Source organism: Anabrus simplex, chromosome 14, assembly GCF_040414725.1.
Source record: "Anabrus simplex isolate iqAnaSimp1 chromosome 14, ASM4041472v1, whole genome shotgun sequence".
NCBI classification, from domain to species: domain Eukaryota; kingdom Metazoa; phylum Arthropoda; class Insecta; order Orthoptera; family Tettigoniidae; genus Anabrus; species Anabrus simplex.
The window spans coordinates 75,417,104-75,440,658 of NC_090278.1; the positions used below are offsets into that span (position 1 = coordinate 75,417,104).

Genomic DNA, 23,555 nt, shown 5'->3' on the forward strand with positions numbered 1-23,555 from the left:
AAGATGAGGTGGAACAATATGGAATAAAATTTAATGCCAATACAAGCAAGATAGTAATCACAACTAGAAAGAAGGAGAGACCTAAAAGAGAGAGAGTGCTTGGAGGGGAACAGATTAGGAAGGTAGAGAGTTTGAAGTACTTGGGAAGTATCATAGAGAAAAGCGGAAGAAATGATAAGGAAGTAATCTAGCATGGAAGACAAGCAGGAGCGTTCCTGAAAAGTGCCAGAAGCCTGGTTTGGAGCAAGGATGTCCCTCAGAGAAGGAAAAGAGTGATATACAGGACGTACTACGTATACCTGATGATAAAACATGACGACTTTGCCTCACACCACTCCTCTCCAGCGGCAGCCCGGTGTCTATAGGATTTACTATGTCTACTTCATTCCACACGAAGAAAGGGTACAGACTGAATAGAGTGTGGAAGATAGTGATTTGGTAACCTCTCCACACTAAGCAAGGATCACTTAGAACTTGTTAACTCAGCAGGGTACAGGGTGTGATTGACAGCTCGCTTTCAGGAACTCAAGCTGACGTATGCAGCAGAAACGTGGGGAATGAGGCAGAAAGCTGTGAAATGAAATTTCTGAGAAACTAGATAGGAGTGACAAGAATGAGAAATGAGGAGGTTAGAGATATAGTGAAAGAGCCACTAAGAACAGGATAGAAGCATTTAGGTTTACAGTAGAACCCCTAATGTTTTTACAGGAACCTGATTTCTTTAACCTTAATACCTTAAATCGAGGTTTCAGTAGGAAGCACACCTTTTCCAGAGATCTTTGCCTGTATTAACATAAACTGTACCATCATATATTATTTACACAGTGACAGCAATAAAACAAGGAGATAGCTAACCTACACACTGTACTGTAGTTAAGGTTTGTGTTTCATTATGACAAATTTTTTTCGGTGAATGCAAAACGTTATACATGATTTTCCATAAAAGTAGGGAAAGCTACCAAACTCGCACAAAAACATATTTAATCAGTATAAAACAGCGATTGGTTTTTTAAACATTTTTGCAGAAGTTTTCCAAGCAGCAACTTACTCATTATCACGTATTTTCTAATCCCAATAGTCTGAACACGCATATTCTATTTCATTCTTAAGAAATGCAATAGCATAAATCGAGAGGATTGTGGCAAACATTTCCATTTTCTTATTTCAAACACCATCACCTAACCTAGGTTTACCACTCACGTATTATGAAAATATATCGTCGGCGTTCTGACAGAAGTTACTAAGTGCAAAAACATAGTTTTGAGATAAATGGGTTTTAAGAAATCAGTGATATATGATTCTATATTACTGCGAGGCCATCGCACCTTTTGGGCTAGTTCTTTTTTGCAATGCCTTCTACTATGTTACATATTAAGTGATGAAGTCCACTTATAGTACTCACTTTTGCCCGGACATCAATCTTCAAAAATGGACTTCACATTAGAGAGTGGGCTACCCGTACCCCCAAAATGGTTCATTCTATTAAAACAATGACCACACTATTGTGTAGAACGAGTTTTCTTTACCCCAGTAGTGCATTTAACTCAAATTCGTAAAAAATGGACTTAAGTCACTTCTGCCTGAACGCAGACGAAATTTCAAGCTCCCTGTAGAATAATAGTAACATTTTCACTATAAATTTACACGAGAACAGCCTTTCTGAAATTGAACAAGAAGCGAAAGTACATAACCTAACCTCTGAAATTAGTTATGCACACCGCTGTATCTTGAGAAGTAGTAGTATCACATTCCTATTTTATTTCAGTACATAGTATTAAAATTAAGCAATCGTTTACTTCAGCTTTTATTTTTAAGGAGTTAACAACTGCTGGCATTGCACTTATTGCAAAAACATATTATCCCAATGTTTGTTTACACGAGTCGGAAACTCGGAGAGTCATATACCGTATTTGGTACAGTGTATGAATATTGATAACGGACATAAATTAACACGCCCAAATTTGCCCGTAATAATGGATGAATCAGTAAAAGGGTTTTCATTGTAACCAAAGGATGTTGCACAGATAAATATAGGAATTTTTGGAGGTTATAATAACATTGTCATTAAAAATGGGGGTTCTCTTCTGCTATATTGGCCGCGGTCGGATCTGCATCTAAGTCCGACATCTCACTTTAGCCCTAAGTGCCCGAGCTCTAATTTCCTCTTCTGCCTTGATTGAATCATCCTTAGCAAGCTTATGACATCTTTTTCATAGGTTCTTAATGTCCCATAACCAAAACGAATAGAAGTAAACATTTGAGAATTTTTACATTTCCTTAACGCTAAATGCAGGTTTTGCCCTATTGTGAATTATGTTAAATCGAATATAAAATAGCATTGCTCTTATGGAATAATTTTCAGGACTGGAAATTTCTTCGGTTAAATGCGGGTTTATGTTAAAACGAGGTCACGCAAAATCGGGGTTATACTGTAGATGGTATGGACACATGAAGAGAATGACAGAGGAAAGGATACCCAGGAGAATGCACGAAATGGAGATAACAGGAAAATGACCAAGAGGATGACCACGGCACAGTATGTCAGTATCCATCTTCCTGATGGCTGTCTCCTCTCATGTAGTCCCCACTTAGATAGCCAAATGGGGGACTACTTTATGTCCAGAATATTTTACTGGGAGGAAGGTATCATGAGTACATCTTTCACACAGAGAGAACTGCGTGTCCTCGGGAGTTAGTTACAGCTGTAGTTTTCCATTGCTTTCAGCCGTATAGCAGTATCAACCCAACTAAGCCATGTTATGTATTATTACAAGACCATATCAGTCACTTATCTAGACTGCTGCCTTTACAACTTCCCCACGATTTCCACGAACCATTTGTTAGTCTGGTCTATTGACAGATACCCATCCAATATGGTTGCACCTGCGGCTCGGCTATTTGCTTCACTGGGATGCAAAAGCCTCCCCACCAAGGCGAGGTCATATGGTTCGCAGGGGAGGGACCAAGACACAGGTGGATAAAAGGAGTGGAACAGTGTGTGCAGAGAAGAGGAGATGGAGAGGCTTATGTTCCAAGCAGACCCCACCAAGTGCTGGAAACTGCATATGACTATGATGATACTCAAAGTACTTACCTTTGCAAGATCCAATTCAACATTGGAGATAGCTTTACGAGACTTATTTTCCACTGCAACAGTCACAGGCATCTCTTGCCCTGGTACAAAGCCGGCGGTGGGCACTTTGACGGTCAAGTTCACAGGTCCAGAACGGCAGCACCAAAACCCGAAGTACTTGTTCTCGCTCAACTCCACGGGTTCCTGAAAAACACAATGTAAACACATAGAATTGGCTACAAAAAGACAGTTTACGGTTCTTTGATGTAGTAACTATTTAAGGTTTAAGAGTTAAAAAATGCAGATGCATTTGAGACAAATTTAGGCTCTCTGGACAGGTGTGTTAACTGATACTGCTAAGATGGTCCATGCCAAGGGAACCACACTGTCTTGCCTACCAACCATACTAACCCTTTTTCTATTTTCCTAGCAGTGACAGTTCATGCATGAAGGGCTTTTAGGCACTGTTCCACCACCTTTTCAAAAACATTTAATCTTACATCGCTTTGTAATTGATTACATAAAGAGATGGACAAATGTAGCAAAGTCGAACTTAAGTGGTGTGCTATTCAGTTATACAATGCTATCTTTATTATTTTGGCTGTAAACGTTTTGCTTTTCTATTTTCAAGGAAATGGCAAAGGCTTTCAGACCGTGGCTGCTGTCCAGCAAGCACGATGTTTTTTCTCTTTAATCTTGAAGCGCTCGGACAGTGGCAGGAGAGCCCTCAGTAGGTCCCTAGACTTGGCAAATGTGTGGGGTGCGGGAGTAGCCTGGAAGGACAATATGGCTTTACAGGGGAAGGAAGAGTGCAGGCTGGTGCAAGCACTAAACAGCAGAACCCCCAGCAACATTGTCAACCACTTTACAATATACCTAGGCTTCTTCCCCCACATCTTACATTAACTGTTGTTAAAGATTAATCCTAAAATAGTTTACAAAACAATGAATTCCATTATACTGACTTTAAACAGTTCAGTTCTATAAAGAAGCAACAATAAAGATTCAAAATGTAGCCATAATATGATGGCATTATTTGCAGGATGATCAAATTATTAAATATGTTTTCATACTTTGAAATTTGAGCAAGGAGAGAGAAATTTGGGAGTGCACAGTTCATTTGTTTTTATGAATGTCGTTATTATCACTTGTGATTTTGATCAGTGAAACACTGCAGTAGCATAGCAATCGTGATTACATTAGTTGTTAGCCTGTTAATGTGTGTGCATAAATACCATTGGAGTGTAGTTAATCAATTACTTAGTTAATTAATTAATTAATGTCGTAGTGTAAGCAGATTTCTATTCAGCCAGTATCATCGGATTATTATTTATTATTATTATTATTATTCACCTAAAAGTATCGTGATGCTGGTCAGTGAAAAGTGGACTGATCAAGAGGGGGAAGAGATGGCGGCACAACCCCGCCAGAGTAAAATGTCGCGAACCGCTACTGTTTCTTACCCTCTTTCTTATATTGCCTGACTTCTCCTCATCCAGCACTTTCAGCACCAAGACAGAAGTCTTAAGTACTTCTCTCTTGGGCTGAAGCTAAAAAGCAGAGCTTATCATGTTGACCATCCGTGATAATCATATACCCCAGATATTTAAATTTCATCATTCAGGGCAGGTCCTCACAATCAACTTGATATTTTCCATGCATTTTTATTTTTAAATCCAAATTTGGCCAACTATGGACAGCACAGAACATAAGGCTATCTGGTCAATATCATCATCGTCATCATCATCATCATCATCATCATCATCATCATCATCATCTTCTTCTTCTTCTTCTTCTTCTTCTTCTTCTTCTTCTTCTTCTTCTTCTTCTTCTTCTTCTTTCACTTCTCTGCTTCTTGGATATTATGACTTGATGTTGTCAATCCAACTTCTGAACTCCTTTCTTTTGTTGATCACATCTGCTAAGTCCAATTTCCTCTGCATCTCTCTTGACCTCTTCAACTCACATCATTGTAACATTCAATCCTACAATGTACTTAAAGAAGATCTTCATCAATCGGTTCTCATCCACTTTCACCAGATTTACATAGAATTTCAACTTTTGTTTTCGCATTGAGACTGATATTCACAGTGTGTCTGTAGAGAACCTCATTCTTTCTTTTCTGACATATTGCATCAGTGCTCCTAGAATTTCTCTCAAGATTTCCCTTTCTTCTTTTTTTTTTTCTTTTCTTTTTTAATTTCCTGCATTCCCCTTTCTTATCACTGTTAGGCACTCTGAGCCATACTCATTTTACTACTGTATTGTAGAGCCTCATTTTCCATGCAAATTTAATGAAATATAAGAGGCAGCCGAATGAAAATCGAACACCCACTACAACATGACCATGGAATGTTTTTATTCAAAAGTAATTATCAAAAGCGTTAATACATTTATGCTACTGGGAGATGAGACAATCAATTCCAGTTTTGTAGAAATAGGTAGGTCGCTGACCGATCCACAACCGCACCCACTCTTGCACTTCCTCGTCTGAATGAAACCAACATCCACAAATATCTTTCTTCCGGTCACCAAAAATTTGAAAATCACAAGGTGAAGGATCCAGGCTGTATGGAGGATGTTGAAGTGTTTCCCAACCAAATCGCTGAAGCGTAGCCAGATTGGAAGTATGGGGGGGCGAACATTATCATACAACAGGATGACTCTGTCCGACAGCATTCCAGAGCATTTTGACTTTATGGCGCATCGCAGTTTCTGCAAAGTGTATTCATAGTGCTGTGCGTTGATTGTGGTTCCACGCTCAATGAAGTCGACAAGCAGAGGGCCCCTGCAGTCAAAGAAGAAGGTCATCAAGACTTTACTGGAACTTGGACGGGCAGCTTTGGATTTGTTTGGCGGGGGGAGAATTGCAATGTTTCCATTGTTGGCATTGCTGTATGCTATCAGGCTCGAAATGGTGGCACCACGTTTCGTCCCCTGAGACGATATAGGACAGAAACGCACACTCTTTCTCGTATTGCTGTAGATGGCTCAAGACATGACACCATTCTGACAAAAATTTTGTCCCTCCTCAGTTGATGCGGAACCAACTGCACGCAAATTTTGTGGAAATGCAAGTGATCTTTAATAATGGCGTGCACGGAGCCATGGCATTGCTGACCTGAGCCACTCGTGCACACTCATCGTGGACATGTGTTGTTCGCCATACAAAGCAGACATGCAACAGTGAGTTTCACGTACTTCAGCACCTTCAGCCACCAGAAAACGATCAATAGTTCTCTGCTCTTCTTTGCTTGCCTCCATTTCTACACCTGGACGAACAGACTAGACCAGCCCGTGCACCAACAAAGACATAATCCAACAACTGCGTGCACCTGTGAGTTGTCACTATGCAGTTCTCCACAGCGATGGCAGTATCGATATGTAATAACAGCGTTGCCACCTTTCACGCAGAATGTGCGTTATGGCATACGTTCAGTTATCATTTGACCGCCCCTTTTATTTATTACTGCAATGGAGAATGTCAAACTTCCTGCAAAGTAATGAGAGTTTACTGTAATTACTATCAATTTGAATTTCTTACACATAAATTGACAAAAATCATGAGTGTATCTTGTGGATTAATAACTATCTTCAGTTTTTCTACAAATATAGTTAAAAGTGCACCATCATTTTAGCAAGGATCATCAAAATCAATATTAAATATATGGCAAGGTATGCATACCAGGAAGAAAGGTGTCTCCGACTGAAAACTGTGACGCAGCATGCTGTCATCATCCTTCCCATGTTAGTACTTGTTGGAGGTTAGCCATGGAAGGACTGCACAACATGAACAAAACACACAAGAACAAACAAATATTAGAACATCAACAGGAGGTTGCTATTAATTCAAGAAATAAAATTGAAAACAGCACAATTAATTAAATAAATAAGAAAAATACAGGGCAAGTAAGCACAAAAGTCCACCTCAAATATCTCAAGATCAGTTAAAGATATTGACATTCTGTTTCCATGTGCTTAACACAACGGGTGTCTATACAAACACCGATGCTATTCCTTTAGCGCCACGATAAGGAAATCTCCACTATTAATAAAAATCAGCTGGTGTCTGTTTGTTTGTTCCAGATAGGCTCGAAAACTACTCTTGACCATAATGGCCAGTATTGGGTCCGTATTGACTTAATCACAATAAATAGAGAGTTGGGTAATCCGCCCAGTCAGTACTAGGGAAGATGCAACAGTAGCTGAGTGGTGGTGATGGTGGTGGTGGTGATTATTGTTTTAAGAGGAAGTACAACTAGGCAACCATCCTCTATATAACACTAATCAGAGGGGAAAGTGGAAGGGATCCTATACTTCGAAAAAGGAAGATATTGGACAAAGAAAGGCAAGGGCCACGAAGGGCGTGAAAATGAAAGACTCCCTAGCCCTCGCAAACCTAATAGTGTTGGGTTCGGAAAAGAACAAGAGTTGACCAAGAGAGGTCAGAGAGGATAGATGAAAGTGAGGAGCCGGGCACAAGTAAGTGGAAGCAATGCCAGGACTCAGCTGAGAGCCCCGTGGTCGCCAACCCACGCTCCAAAGATCAGAGCCCTTGGGGCCTCTTTTAGTCGCCTCTTACGACAGGCAGAGGATACCGTGGGTGTTATTCTACCGCCCCCACCCACAGGGGGACAACAGTAGCTGACACTTTATTAACTTTTTTTTTTTTTACATAATCCAGGGAAAATAAAAAAATTGCTAAACAGGTCACACATTATCTTTATGTACCATCAGATAGAGCTCTTTGTGCTCAACAAGTTGAATAAAAAAGAAAATATCATGCAATCAATAATTATCCCTTAATTTTTTTTTTTTTTAATGTGTGTCCTCATACCTATAGCTGACACTATATGTTATAACAATATAAATTACCCATTAATCAACTAATCATTGTTTATACGTTAAAGCCTAGACATTGCAGATATCCTGTACTTTATAAGCAGGATACTGCCCCTCTAGCCTTGTACACAAGAGTAGTTTTAGGTACTGGTACCCCATATTTTGAAGCTGCCATATTTACTGGCATTCCTTGTTTCACCTCATCCAATACAGCAGCCATAGATGACTGTGGGTGCTTTAGAAATTTACTTTGTTGAGGATCCATTTTATACCACCACCTGAAAGATACATGTGACAAAAATTTTAAAATATAACGTCGTGTATCAGCTTTGAGTCACGGTTTATATCAGCAGCTTACACACGACACATGGGGTCAGGTTCCCGTATTGAAGAATCACATAAAAAGAAATATTATATCTAGCTAGTCCAACCTTTGTCTTGTCAACCTCATCAGAGAAGTTATTGAGATGAAATGACGTCAAATCGAAATGTCTGCACACGTTAGCTGAGGCCATATTAATATTATTATTATTATTATTATTATTATTATTATTATTATTATTATTATTATTATTATTATATGAGATAGGAGCAGACATCTTGATTCTTAGCGAACAATATCAAGACAGAGATCAACCAGGCTGGTTTTCAGACAATCTAGGGACAGCTGCGATATGGGTGCCAGACCTTGGAAAATATTCAGTTATAAATCAAGGATGCGGGGATGGGTTTGTCTGGGTCCAAGTTGAGAAGGTAATTTTTGTCAGCTGTTATTTTACCCCGAATGAGGCTATTTCTGACTTCCAGACAAAACTAGATGGGCTTGAAGATACTCTGCAAGGGATGAACACTACTAACCTAGTTGTTGCTGGTGATTTTAATGCTAAAGCAGTTGAATGGAACATGCCTCAAACAGATTCTAGAGGGAGACGTACAATGGAGATGGCCACCAGATTGGGATTAATGGTTATCAATGTTTGTAATGTGACAACCTTTCGACGACCAGGATGTCAGGGAACTATACCAGACGTAACCTTTGCTTCTGAAAACATTGCGTCTAGGATAACTGAATGGCGAGTAATTGAAGAATATACTAGAAGCGATCACCAGTATATCACTTTTCGTGTACTTCAAGGGACTCCGCATCTAAGGATTACCACGCGCAAGCCAGAAAGATGGAACATAGCTACTATGGATAGAGAAAAATTTCATGAAGTGATACTAAATGGAATGGACACTCTGCCGGATACATGTCACGGAGGCAATAGAAGCATAATTGCTAATAAATGCGTGGAACACACCATGAGACTCCTTCAGCAAGCATGTGACGCATCAATGACCAGAATCAAACAACGGAGAGGCAAGCGTCCAGCATATTGGTGGAATGAAGAAATTGCTGAGTTGAGGAAACAATGCCTGCGACTCAGACGAAGGACACAAAGAGCACGACATAACGATGAAGCTCTCTCAGTAGAGTATAAGACTATGAAGAAAAGACTGTGAAATACAATTAAAAAGAGTAAAGCCGACAAGTGGTGGGAAATGTCTAAGGAAGTGGATGAAAATCCATGGGGATTAGGGTATAAAATCGTTATGAAGAAATTTGGGATGCTGTCAAGCCCTATCATGGATCCACGCACAATGGAAGAAATAGTACACACACTATTCCCTGATCATGCAGAGAGGATTGATGATGAGGCCGAGAAAGAACTAGTTAATGTGCCACCTTTTACAACTGAAGAACTGATAACAGCAATTAATTCCCTTAGAAATAAGAAAGCCCCTGGACCAGATGGTATTCCAGCAGAAGTACTAAAGGTGGCAGTTGAATTATGTCCTCAACTGCTGTTGAGAATGTATAACCATTGTTTCAAAGCGGGAATTTTTAGCTTTCGTTGGAAGATAGCTAGACTGGTTCTGATCAGTAAAGGGAAAACTGGGGGTTACAGACCTCTATGTATGCTGGACACTGCTGGGAAAGGTTTAGAGAAACTATTACAACCGAGAATACTAGCAGCAGTCCGATTAGCTGGCGACCTATCTGACCAACAACATGGATTTCGCAGAGGCCACTCAACTCTAGATGCCGTGAAAGAAGTGGTGAAGACAGCAGAACGAGCTCAAATGGGTAATCATTACTCTAGAAAGCTGACGCTTCTTGTGGCTCTAGATGTTAAAAATGCTTTCAACTCGGCAAGATGGAGTGATATTTTGGAAGCTCTAAAAGAAACTTTCAAGCTACCAGAATATCTCATGTATATACTGCGAGACTATTTGAAAGACCGTACATTGTTATACGACACGGAAGATGGTCAGAGAAGAAAACGGCTCACAGCTGGTGCAGCGCAAGGCTCAATTCTCGGACCACACCTTTGGAATATCATGTATGATGGTTTGTTACGGCTGGAGATGCCAGAAGATGTAAAACTTGTGGGTTATGCTGATGATGTGGCTGCTGTGATAGTAACTCGTAACCTAGAGCTGGCTCAATTTAAATTGAATCAGGTGATGCGACGTGTCAAAGAATGGATGATAAATCACAAGTTGGAACTCGCAGATCATAAAACGGAAATTATCCTCCTGACGAGGAAAAGGATTAATACTGTTGTACCGATGCAGATCGGGCAGATAGCCATCGAAACAACTAGGAGCACAAAATATCTTGGTGTAACGCTTGATACTAAGCTTACATATTGGGACCACATCCAATGGGTAACAGATAAGGTGGCAAAAACCATGACTGCACTTAGTAGACTCATGGGAAATATCAAAGGGCCGAAATCTAGTAAAAGGCGGCTTCTCATGTCGACTGTTCAATCGATACTGCTATACGGTTCGGAAATTTGGGCTGAATCGTTTAAAATTGCGAAATATCGGAAAAGAATTGCGGCTGTACAACGGAGAGCAGCTTTACGAATTGCTTGCGCATATCGTACAGTATCAGAACCTGCGATTCTAGTAGTAGCAGCAGTAGCTCCTATTGACTTGTTGGCCTTCGAAAGACAAGAAATTTGGCTCACACAAGAAGAGCTAGGAAGGAAAAGGGCAAAGGCTTTGGCTCTTAGTCGCAGAATGCAACGATGGCAAACAAAATGGGAAGATGATTTTAGAGGAAAATGGACTAAAAGATTGATACCTTCTCTGGGCGTATGGGTTGGCCGAAACCATGGTGAGGTGAACTACTATCTCACACAGTTCTTGACAGGTCATGGATACTTCCGAAAATTTCTTCATAGACTAGGGCTAGCAACTAGTCCGGCGTGCATATACTGCGGTGATATCGATGACGTATTACATACTTTCTTTGTGTGTGTTCATTGGCTGCCGCAAAGAAGATGCTTAGAAGTTATGCAGGGAGAAATGACGCCAGAAGGGATCGTGTCAGTAATGCTACGAAGTCAAGAATCTTGGGATCAGGTGGCAGTTTACGTAGAAAATATTCTGCGTCAGAAGAAGAAGGACCTGGATGATTATGACAGACAGTAAAGCAGAAGAAGGAAGATGAAGCACAAGATGCATTAAGCACGACATCCGTCCTGAAGTAATGCGAGAGCGGTTTCCGGGGCGGAGATAAACGTCGTGGGAAAAGGGAGTGTGGTTTTTAGTGGGTAAGAATCTCCACACACTTGTTGAGTGCGGACCCTCACAAGCGTCTTATGAAAGATTTTCCACACTCCCTCGCAAAAAAAAAAAAAAAAAATATTATTATTATTATTATTATTATTATTATTATTATTATTATTATTATTATTATTATTATTATTATTATTATTATTATTATTATTATTATTATTATTATTATTATTATTATTATTATTATTATTATTATTATTATTATTATTATTATTATTATTATTATTATATAGGATCAATCCTGCGGTGATCCGCCATCTTCATCGTCCAAGTTTCCACTGCACAGGTCGCGATAAGGAAGATCAGAGTTCGAATGAGGGTAAACTTTGTGTTGGAAGTGATGGAGGTGTCCTTCCAGATGCGAGTAAGTTTTGCTGTTAAATTTCTCACAATCGCAATGCGCTTACGGATCTCAGGTTCAAGTCTCAGGTATTTGTAACAAGAGATCCCAGATACTCAAAGCGACCGACAACCTCATAATCAACAATTCTTGTTATGGCAGGTCTGTTGTTATTAACACAATCTACAATCATCACTTTGAGCTTTTTATTGTTGATTTCAAGACCATATTCTTTGCTTCCCTTGTCTAACCTCCTCATGGTGGTTTCTAGTTCATGATCATCTGTTGCAATTATCTCAGTGTCATCTGCATATCTCAGATTGCTAAATTTCCTGCAACCAATTGTGATGCCGTCACTCCAATCATTGGGATTCTCCCTCATAATGTACTCACTGTATATTACATAGGAGGGGGGGGGGGGGGATAATGCAACCTTGTCGCACTTCACAGGAGGGGAATTTTACCTAGTACTTAATAAATATTGGGAAGGAACAAACAAGCATCAAACCAAGTCATAGACAGATAGGAGGAACAAGGAAAGGAACACACAATATGACTAACATAAAGGCAGGTCAATGTGTGAAGAGGAAGTGACAGAAAGATTTTAACTTGATTTTTTAGTTGTCTATTCCTTTCCACTACATACAGGTTTTCACTGATGGTGGACGGGAAAGGTCTGGGAAGGTAACAACCGCAGCCATAGTTAACACGCTCCCTGTGGCAGTGAATTTTTATAACTTAATTTTACGTCGTATCAGCCCACCAGTGACCCGATGCTGCCTTTTGTTATTACCGGTTCGGGTCACCGCTGACCTGATGAATTTGACTTTGGTTAGTCCCTGCTATGAAATACAAAACAATGATGGTGCACTTGTGTACATTATTGTTGAGGAGACATTCTGATGTATTTACCTCTGTGACAGTTTTTCAATTCAAGAAGTGCGTGGCCCAGAAATGACCTGGAAATAAATGTTAGTTTCTCGTTCATTGATCTGGTTTTACAGGAATATGATAGGCGTATGTTAATTATTTTCATATTATGCTTAGTACCGGTAAGAAAATAATATCACAAAAGATGAGGCTGTATGTAGGCTCATCATCAGATACTGGAGAGAAATCACCATCACTGTTATCACTTTGTTTCATATCATGAGCAATTCGTCCGGGATCCAGTGCCATCCTAAACCTCTTTCTTTTCCGTGCCACCGGTGAGTCAGATGTGGAGGCTCCATGCCTAAAAAAGGACGAGAATTTGCTTGTAAATATTATCTACAGAAAAATGAAATGAAATGGCGTATGGCTTTTAATGCCGGGAGTGTCCAAGGACAAGTTCGGCTCGCCAGATGCAGGTCTTTTGATCTGACGCCCGTAGGTGACCTGTGCGTCATGATGAGGAAAAATGAAATGGCGTATGGCTTTTAGTGCCGGGAGTGTCCAAGGACAAGTTTGGCTCGCCAGATGCAGGTCTTTTGATCTGACGCCCGTAGGTGACCTGTGCGTCATGATGAGGATGAAATGATGATGAAGATGACACATACACCCAGCCCCCGTGTAAGCGAAATTAACCAATTATGGTTAAAATTCCCGACCCTGCCAGGAATTGAACCCGGGACCCCTGTGACAAAAGGCCAGCATGCTAACCATTTAGCCATGGAACTGGACGTCATGATGAGGATGAAATTATGATGAAGACGACACACACACCCAGCCCCCGTGCCAGCAAAATTAACCAATTATGGTTAAAATTCCCAACCCTGCCGGGAATCGAACCCGGGACCCCTGTGACCAAAGGCCAGCACACTAACCATTTAGCTATGGAGATCTACGGAAAAAACAAACACATCAATAACTACCCCAATAAATAAAAGTCTGAAAACTTATATCCGCTTACCTGAGAGCAATGTAGAAAGCAATAGGTTACATGAGATGTCAGAAGGGTGGTACTCATTGTATTAAACAACAATCTGCCATCTGAAGGCAGCAACATTGTAGGCTTCATTCACCGTAACCGTGCAAGCAATTTCCAGTAAGAAATATAGGTTAGACAACAAATCGAACACAGGGTGACCCAAAGTGATATGAATGGAAAACGCACAAAATTCCTTCGGGTCACCGGTGGGCCGACAGAAACTAGCAGTATGCCTCGATCCTTTACTTCAATAGTGTGGTGACCCGAACCGCAAGGAATGTGTTAAGGTAAATTCCCAGTGTTTAAACGGGAAGTTTTTGTTGTTGTTGTTGTTGTGATGATGGTCGTCATCCTCCAGTTTCTCAAATTATGAGGCATGGTTTTTAAGTAAGTACCATTTTGATACAGAAAAAAGTCATTCAATTTTTTAAACAATTCTACTTTTTTACTATCTTAAACTACTTCTCAACATATGTTCCAAGCATGTTAAGGCACTTATCATATCGTGAAACCAACTTCTGAATTCCATCCCCATAGAAACCTGTCACTTGATGTGCCAGCTACTGCAGCACAGTAGTTTTTAGGTCATCGTCGTCATGGCACTGACCTCCTAAATGCTTTTTCAAGTGCAGGAGCCAGTGGTATTCAATAGGTGCTAGGTCAGGACTATAAGGAGGAAGATTAAATTTTTCCCAACCAAATGAAGCGATCAGGTCTCGGGTTTGATTAACCGTGTGAGTATGCGCAATGTCATGAAGCAAAAGAATCCCCCTTGCGAGCATGCCACACCGGTTCTTTTGGATTGCATGACGAAGTTTACGTAAGGTCTCACAGTAAGTCTCGGCATTTTGTGTGTCACCCCGGTGCAAAAAAACCACAAACAACACACCCTGCCTGTCCGAAAACACATTGTACATGAGTTTGCACTTCGCTTTCTTGGGTGATGTTGAGTGTCTCCACTCAGTGGATTGCTATTTTGATTCCAGCATAAAATAATCCACTCATGTTTTGTTGCCAGTGACATTTCAGCTTAGGAACGCCTCACCTTCATTACTCTACCGCTCAAGGAAAGTCAAAGTGTTGTATACAAAGAAGCAGATTTGTACAACACAAAATGTTTATTGCTGAAGCTTTTTACTCTGTACAAAATAAAAGTTTCTCTAACTTGCTTTTTTGCTTAATGTACATTAAATTTGTAATGTGAATAAGCTTGAGGATGTCTTGGAAAATATGCACAATAAGTTTCCCGTTGCCAGAACACAATGCAATGCCTAAGTTGATCATGTGAAAAGTTCTAGCAAAAGGCTATATAAGTTATCAATCTTAATGTGAATGATGTCAGTAAAGATAATGTATCCAATGATAGAGCCACAGGATGAGGCTGGAGAGCTTATCCTGAGGTGAAACCTCCGGCTAGCGTTAATCCACCAATTCGGTACACAATTTCAAGAGGCGTGACCTCCGTGCCCAACTTACGGTGTAGGCTTAGTCGTTGGACAGCTCCTAACAGCCTGCCTGTTTCTTCCATATGCTCACCTATATATATACCGCAGACGGGCTAACGTCACAGTTTCTTCGGCGTGCTGACTTCTAACAGGTGAGGTGGGACAACACATAGCACTACCTACGCGTTTGGTTTTGCGGACCTCAGTCAGCAACCTCGGTACCCAGTGTGAGCACAAGTTAAGATAATCTAAGCATCCTGACACAATTTATTAAAGAACACTCCTTGAAATTTCAGGCAACTTGCAACTTAATGACGAAATCATAAAGCATCTCTAACCTTTGCGTGAACATTTTGCACCAAGTCTTCAGTAATGGCAGGACTACACTTCTCGCCATGGACATCAGCATGGCCTTCTTTAAATGCTCTAACCTATTTTCATACCAGTCCTTCACTCATAGCGTGTTCTCCATACGCTTTACTAACCTGCCAATGAATTTCAACAGCTTTCACGTGTTTTGTATTTAGAAAACGAATCACAGCACGTACTTCACACTCAGCGGAATCGTTAATTGTCACAGGCATTTCAATATGCACAAACAAACGTAAATATGGGCATGTGCTTCTATAATGGCATTTGCAGCTAGGCTACAGGTGTACGTACTGAGCGTGCATGCTCTGAATGACGACCGAAGCGCTGCAGCGGCCATATTTAAAAAGGGTACTTACTTAAGAAACATACTTCGTATAATGGATTTGTCATTGGAGACAAGAGCTAAACAGTCAATGAGAAATCCTTGGAGCTTTATTGGGTACAGAGTGCACTGCTGACCATAGCTGTTGTAAATTTTTTAAATTCAAATTGAAGCATGGTTCTAGTGCTAGATGGAAATTTCTCAGGTAGAAAAAAGTTTGCCTTACCTGAAGCTGTGGCTCTTCATTTAAATCAAGGGGGTTGATGACAGTAAAAGCTGCCTTGACATCGTGGTTGTACTTCCACGGTCGTTCCAGTGTGATCCAGACAACATAGCGGACATGGCCCATCTGGCCCTCGAAAGAGGTAGGAAGGACATCAGGCAAGACCGTGCTGAAAGGATAACTGTGGTCACCAGCCTGCAATACCACTTCGGCACCTGCAAACAAACAGCTAGGTCATTAGCATAAATGCGCCATTAATTGCATACAGTAGTAGCCTATATTGTCCGTGTTTATATTGAGTATGACAGTCCGTACAACAGCCTTTTCTTTAAAAATGACATAAAGGAAGCATTTGAAATTCCAAATTTGAAGGATAATTGAAGAATCAAACTGGGGAGATAAAATGAAATGTATATTCACTCAAGAAAGGAATGAGCACATGGTATTGTACGTTCCTTGCATTTAAAATATTATCAGGCTTAATTTGAATTATTATCGAAACATAATCCACCTCCCATGAAAATACAAACCTGCGGGTACCCATAACAGTTTAACCCTCCCCAACTTTCATGTTCATAAAGAACAGGCAGTAAAGGAAATCATAGAGGAATTTGGGAAGGAAATCACAATCCAAGGAGAGGAAATCAAAACTCTTGAGATTTGCTGATGATATTGTTATTCTATCTGAGCCAGCAGAAGATCAGGAGAAACTGCTTAATGTTATGGACAGTATCTTGGGGAAGGAATACAACATGAAAATAAATAAGACCAAAATAAAAGTACGTAATGGAGTGCAGCTGAATGAAATCAGGTGATTCAGGAAATATTAGATTAAGAAATGATGTCTTAAAAGGAGGTAGATGAATACTGTTACTGGGGTAGTAAAACAATTAAGGACAACAGAAATAAGGAGGATATAAAATGCAGACTACCACAAGCAAAGAAGACCTCTTAAGAAAATAAATCTGTTCACTTCAAACATTGATATAGGAATTAGAAAGATGTTTTTGAAGATCGTCTGGAGCATGGCATTTGTATGGAAGTGAAACATGGACGATAACTTGCTCAGAAAGAAAGAGAATATAAGCTTTTGAAATGTGGTGTTACAGAAGAATGCTGTAGGTGAGATGGGTTTATCGAATCACAAGAGATACTGAAAAGAATTGGTGAGAGGAGATCGATTTGGCTAAATTTGACAAGAAGAAGCAATAGAATGATAGGACACATAGTTCAGATAGTTTTTGAGGGAAGTGTAGGCAGTAAGAATGGTAGGGGTAGAATATGACAAACAGGTTAGAGTGGATGGAGTAGTTACGTAGAAATGAAAATGTTAGCACAAAATAGGGTGGTATGGAGTGCTGCAGCAAACCAGTCTATGATGACTCAAAAAACCCAAAACAAACATACACTGATGATAAAATGATATACCAAGTGTATGCGTAAGTCTATTCCGGTTTCACTAAGAGATGGTACCAGCGAACAGTACGCAGCGTATGAATTTGACACATACGTCGGTTTGTTCATCTGACATTCACCTACCAACACACACAAGTTGAGTCCGCCAAACGCTAGCGTCTGTGTTGTAACGTTCAGCGATCATGTCAACGTTTGTGCTTGAAAACGAACATTTGCGGCACGCATTGCTTTACTTATTTAATCGAAAGAAAAGGGCTGGGGAAAGTCATCGTTTACTGATATGAACATATGGTGAACACGCTCCATTGATTGAAACATGTGAGACATGATTTCGAAAATTTAAGCGGCAAGAAGACCAGGCTTTGTTTCTGATGGGACCAGAGCGGTACTGTGTATTATGAACTCTTGAAGGCCAGCGAAAGCATTAATGCACAACGCTATTAGCAACAAATTATTCATTTAAATCACGCATTGATCGAAAGAGGACCGGAATGGGCCAGAAGATATGGCAAAGTGATTTTGTTACATGATAATGCGCCATCTCATACAGCAAAACCAGTGAAAGACACCTTGAAATCGCTTGGATGGGACATCCTTCCACACCCGCCGTACTCCCCCGACCTGGCACCATCTGACTACCACCTCTTCGCATCAATGGGGCATGCGCTCACAGAGCAGCACTTCAGCAATTTCGAGGAAGTTGAAAAATGGCTCGACGAAAGGTTTACTGCAAAAGACAAGCAGTTTTTCTGGCATGGTACTCATAACTTACCTGAAAGATGGGTGAAGTATGTAGAAGCCGATGGCCAATATTTTGGATTTTTTTAAAAAAAAATTCCCTTGAAAATGACTGGTTTTCTTCACTGCAAAAACCAGCAAAAACTTAAGCATACACCTGGTAAGTACAGGAAAGGAACAAACAAGTATTAAATGATGTCAGAGAGAGAGAGAAATGAGAATGGCAGGTCAGTGAGGGGAGGGGGAGCAGCAGAAATAGGCGACAAGGACAAATTCCACATCTTTAAGTAGACCTCTTCTCATCAATAATAGTTCTACGTGCAACTCTTCTCAGCCCCTGACGAGCTTGTTTCTGCTTTTCTGGAGAGCGGGCATCAGCACTCACTGAGGAGCTATCTTAACAGATGTTCAATCTTGATGTGGGATAAGTGTAGGATAAGAAGAGAGCTGGATAAATAAGGATGGTTAAGCTAAATATGATACAGCCAGTACAAGATTACAAACACAGGGCAAACACAAAAACAGATAACATAGTCTTATATCAAATATAAGGACCAGTCACATGAAAACCGAACACCTGCTACAACGTGACCATGGAATGGTTTTATTCAAAAAGTAATTAGCAAAAGCGTTAATAAATTTATCCCACTGGGAGAAGAGACGATGAATTCCAGTTTTATAGAAAGAGGTAGGTCGCCGACGGATCCACAACCGCACCCACTCTTGCACTTCCTCGTCCAAATGAAACAGACGTCCACAAATGTCTTTCTTCCTCCATGATTCGTCGGTTTTCCTGGACAAGGCCATCAATCCGCCGAATCACATTAGGAGTAATGGCCCCATACTGGGCAGTGATGTGGGCCCTTCTCGGAATATCCTATGCTATAATTTGCATATGCCACTCGTGCACACTCGTCATGGAGATTCAGTGTTCGCCATACATAGATATTCGATGATGAGTTTTGCGTACTCCAGCAGAGAAAAACAACCACACTTCTCTGCTCTTCTTAGCTTGCCTCCATTTCTACAATGGGACGAACACACTAGACCAGTCCGTGTAACAAGGACAAAACCCTACAACTGCGTGCACCTGTGAGTTATCACTACGCAGTTCTCCTACCAAAGCGATGGCAGTATCGATATGTAACAACAGGGTTGCCAATGTGTTTTATGGTGGGTGATCAGTTTTCATTTGACCGCCCACTTCTATAATCTTTATCTTATGTATCCTTCCTTCCCCGATATTTATCCGTCTTTCTTCTTATCCTACACTTGTCCCACATGAAGACTGAAGATCTGTCAAGATGCTCCTCAATGAGTGTTGATGTCCACCCTCCTGATGAAGCTGGGAAGCAGAAACAAACTCATCAGGGGCTGAGAAGAATTGGAACTGATGACGAGAGGTCCTGTCTATTAGAGATTGTTCTTGTCCCTTTGCGTTTTTCTGTTCGTCCTCGTCTCCTCTTTCTGTTGCTGCCTCTAGACATACAAGAGTAGTCCAGAAACTAATGCATAACACTTCTTTTCTCTTCAACAATTATTCATTGAACATAATGAAACTTATACACAAGAAAGAGTGATGTTTCTTCTACACTCCCTATTTTTCCACATAACTTCCTTTATGTTCTATGGCCTTCCTCCAGCGAGACTCAAAGGTGTGTATGCCTTGCCGGTACCACTCCTTGTTCTGTTTGAGAAGCCATTTATTCACTGCGCAAATCACCAGGCGAGTTGGTCATGCTGTCAGTGGTGCGCAGCCGTGAGCTCGCATCCGGGAGATAATGGGTTCGAATCCCACTGTCGGCAGCCCTGAAGATGGTTTTCCGTGGTTTCCCATTTTCACACCAGGCAAATGCTGGCGCTGTACCTTAATTAAGACCATGGCCGCTTCCTTCCCATTCCAGGCCTTTCCTGTCCCATCATCGTCATAAGACCTATCTGTGTTGGTGCGACGTAAAAGTAAATAGAAAAAAAATCACCTCTTCATCATCTTCAAAATGTCTCCCACGAATAGCATTCTTCAAGGGCTGAAATAAGCAAAAGTCTGAGGGAGCTAGGTCAAGGCTATAGGGTGGATGGGGTAACACTGTCCAACCCTGTTTCGTGATGTGTTCCAACATCCTCAAACTTGTGTGAGGGCGTGCATTATCATGTTGAAACAAACAATTACCTGAGTTGTTATGGCATTCAAGTCGCTGGAAGTGCTTCTTGAGTTTGGTTAATGTGTTCACATATGCCTCAGAATTCATGGTGGTGCCTCTCAGCATCACATCAATGAGTATGACACTATCACAGTCCCAAAATAAGTTGATTATGACCTTACCAGCAGAAGCAGTTGCATTGAATTTTTTCTTCTGTGGAGAGTCAGGATGGCGCCATTCCATCAACTGCCATTTTTTTTTTTTTTTTTTTAGCTCAAAATGGTGAGTCAAGGTTTCATTACCTATTACAATCTGGGACAAGAAGACTTTTTCCTCAGCTTCAAAACGTTGCAGCAACTCAGAAGAAATTATTTTTCTGAGAGTTTTGGGTTCCTCTGTAAGACGGCGCAGAACCAATCGTGAATACTTTTTTTGCGTAATCGAGAGTACTGATGTTACACCCACACTTCCTTTACTGATTGACAGCTCCTGTGCCAACTGCCGAGTTGTTCTACATCAGTCCTTGCAAATGAGCACATCAGCACGCTGCATCTTGTCAGGTGTGACAGCCTCACCTTGTATGCCCAGCGACTAATCGTACTTCTATTGACTGCTGAAGCTCCATAAACTGCACATAAACATTTTTGCATGTTTCCAACCGTTTCTTGCTGTGCAGTGAGAAATTCAATGATGACACGCTGCTTGTAACGTACATCGCTTACAGACACCATGTTGAACCATTGCTGCAAGTACGCTATCTGTCACAATAAACAGAAACTTTGCATGCACACTCTGAAATCTTCAAGGAATTCATATCTAAAGTTTTGCATTCATACCATTGTTGGGGACTGAGAAAAAAAAATTGTGGTGCATTATTTTCTGGGCCACCTTCGTATTTATAGGTTCAGTTGTTTGCGAGAAAGGTGAACCTGAAAGTAACTCATATACAGGTAATACCAAGCGTTCATTCTTTTCTCAAGCAACTGATGGTACATTGTGAAACTCAACCAGACTACCACATTTGGATGTCCCAGTTTTTCATCCTCAAAATCTGTTTACCCTGTCCTGAAAGTGGAGGACCTCAAATCATACAAGGCATGGAGGACTCTGAAGGAAGAAAAATAGTACGAAACAGAGGGCACAGAAAGACGTAATTCATGTCTCGTACTGTTTAATAGGAGTTCTTATCTTCAAGTAGCCTACATCACCCCCATACGAATAAATGTACAATATAACTTACCTAATCCACCCAGCACGTAGTAGCGGCTCTCAAAATAGACCTCGTGCCCACGGTAGTATTGGTTCACCGGACGTAACCTTCCGCTGCCATCTCGCATTGGACGAGTCTCGGTCCATCTTACCTCAGCCTCGCCCTTGAACTTCACCTGTATACCTACAACACAAAAAGTGGAATATAAGACATTTTTTGCCCACGACAAGTTACAACCACAAACTTAAAAAATGAAGGTATCGGCCAAAGGAAGGCAAGGGCCACGAAGGGCGTGAAAATAAAAGACTCCCTAGGCCTCGAGTGCTCCAATACCATCAGGGTCAGAAAAGAACAAGAGTTGACCAAGGGAGGTCAGATAGGAAGGCGCTCATTCCACAGTTCGGTGTGTCCCTTTTCCCTCCATTTGCAAACACAGTATCATATCAAAGTGGCTTCCTTAATCATTCTGCTCGGCTGTGGAATGAACTCCCACCACAGATGAAAGAACTATCTACAGAGAAATTTTAACAAGGATGTATATATAATGAAACCTTCTGTGCATAATAAGATTTTTCTACTGTGTGGATTTTCAGAGAGAGAGAGAGAGAGAGAGAGAGAGAGAGAGAGTGTGTGTCGAATTACTTGAATGCTGACCATGTCTTGTGAGTAGTATGTAAATATGCCTGTAAATACGGTAACTGTATATAAGCACACTATGTAGAATGTAATTGTATATTTAAATTTTGTAATTTTAAGTGGTGATGGGGGCACTTTCGTGTATGTGGGGCTATGCCCTTTCTCCATTCACCATCCATAAATTGTACCTACAATTGGTGGAAAATAATAATAATAATAATAATAATAATAATAATAATAATAATAATAATAATAATAATAATAATAATAATAATAATAATAATAATAATAATAATAGTCTTTAGTATCTCTTAGTTTGTAGTCAAATATTAAATTATTTTTAATTGTGTAATCATGCCGTACTTCTATTTAATTGATATACATGTGTAATATTCTGCCTTTATGGTATAGTATTGATCAAAATTTCGAAAAACTATTATTACCACATAGCGGGTAGTTTATGTTGTCTGTAAATTCCCCCCCCCCACTTCTAATTCCCAATCGCCGCTACTGTCTATCAGGATGTTTCGGAACAAAACCCCTGAAATGATGAAATTGTGATAACTTCCTGAAAGTCAGGCACCGGTAATCTAATATTATGTATCGGTACGTCATAGCAGATAGATAGGCCTAGTATTTCTATGAGACGAAAGAAGCGGCCCTTGCGAACATTTAAACATCAATGCTGCTGAAATATTTCTCTTAATTTAGCACAAAGTTTTCGTGAATTACGTATTTCGTTTTAGCATACGGTACGGTACTGTAAGAAATACGTTGTAGAAAGTACGTCTCTTGATCTATTTTTATCTGATCTTTGGTTGGTGTCTTCTGAAATTACTAGTTTTAAAGAATTTTTATATACGAACGTGTTGCAAAGAGCGGATGAGACAGCTCAATAAAGAGAACTCTAGTGGCGGTAGTCGGAGGTATCTCGAGGCCGAGTCTAATCGTGACCACCGATCGGTGGTCACGGTCTAATGCGTTGTATTTCCCAGCCTTCAATATCTCGTAGGCAACGGTAGTGGTACTCAATCAGTCAAGCAGTTTAAGAATATATCCGGAACAAACTAACAGATAGACACCATCCCATGTTATACGCCTATTAGAATTGAAGCTTCCACGGTGTATATATAGAGTTATTTTGTTCTTCTTCCGGGTTGAACCGTGTTGTTATGTGTACATTCCGTACATTATGCTGACGTTTCGAATGCATCGCAGTATTCTTTGTCAAGGCAACTGAAATACCCGTACTCGA

General features: G+C 40.5%; 1 protein-coding gene across 2 annotated transcripts in view; it reads right to left on the reverse strand.

Moving 5' to 3' along the window:
• The window catches only part of LOC136885753 (arrestin domain-containing protein 17), a 191,774-nt gene that overhangs the window by 8,584 nt on the left and 159,635 nt on the right, over positions 1–23,555 (reverse strand). For both annotated transcript variants that reach the window (XM_067158490.2, XM_067158489.2), the window contains 3 exons: positions 21,695–21,847; positions 16,163–16,374; positions 3,095–3,277 (listed from right to left, as the gene is read on the reverse strand). In XM_067158490.2, coding sequence (XP_067014591.2) covers positions 3,095–3,277; positions 16,163–16,374; positions 21,695–21,791 — 492 coding nt within the window. In that variant the 5' untranslated portion in view covers positions 21,792–21,847. The remainder of the gene's footprint in view (positions 1–3,094; positions 3,278–16,162; positions 16,375–21,694; positions 21,848–23,555) is intronic.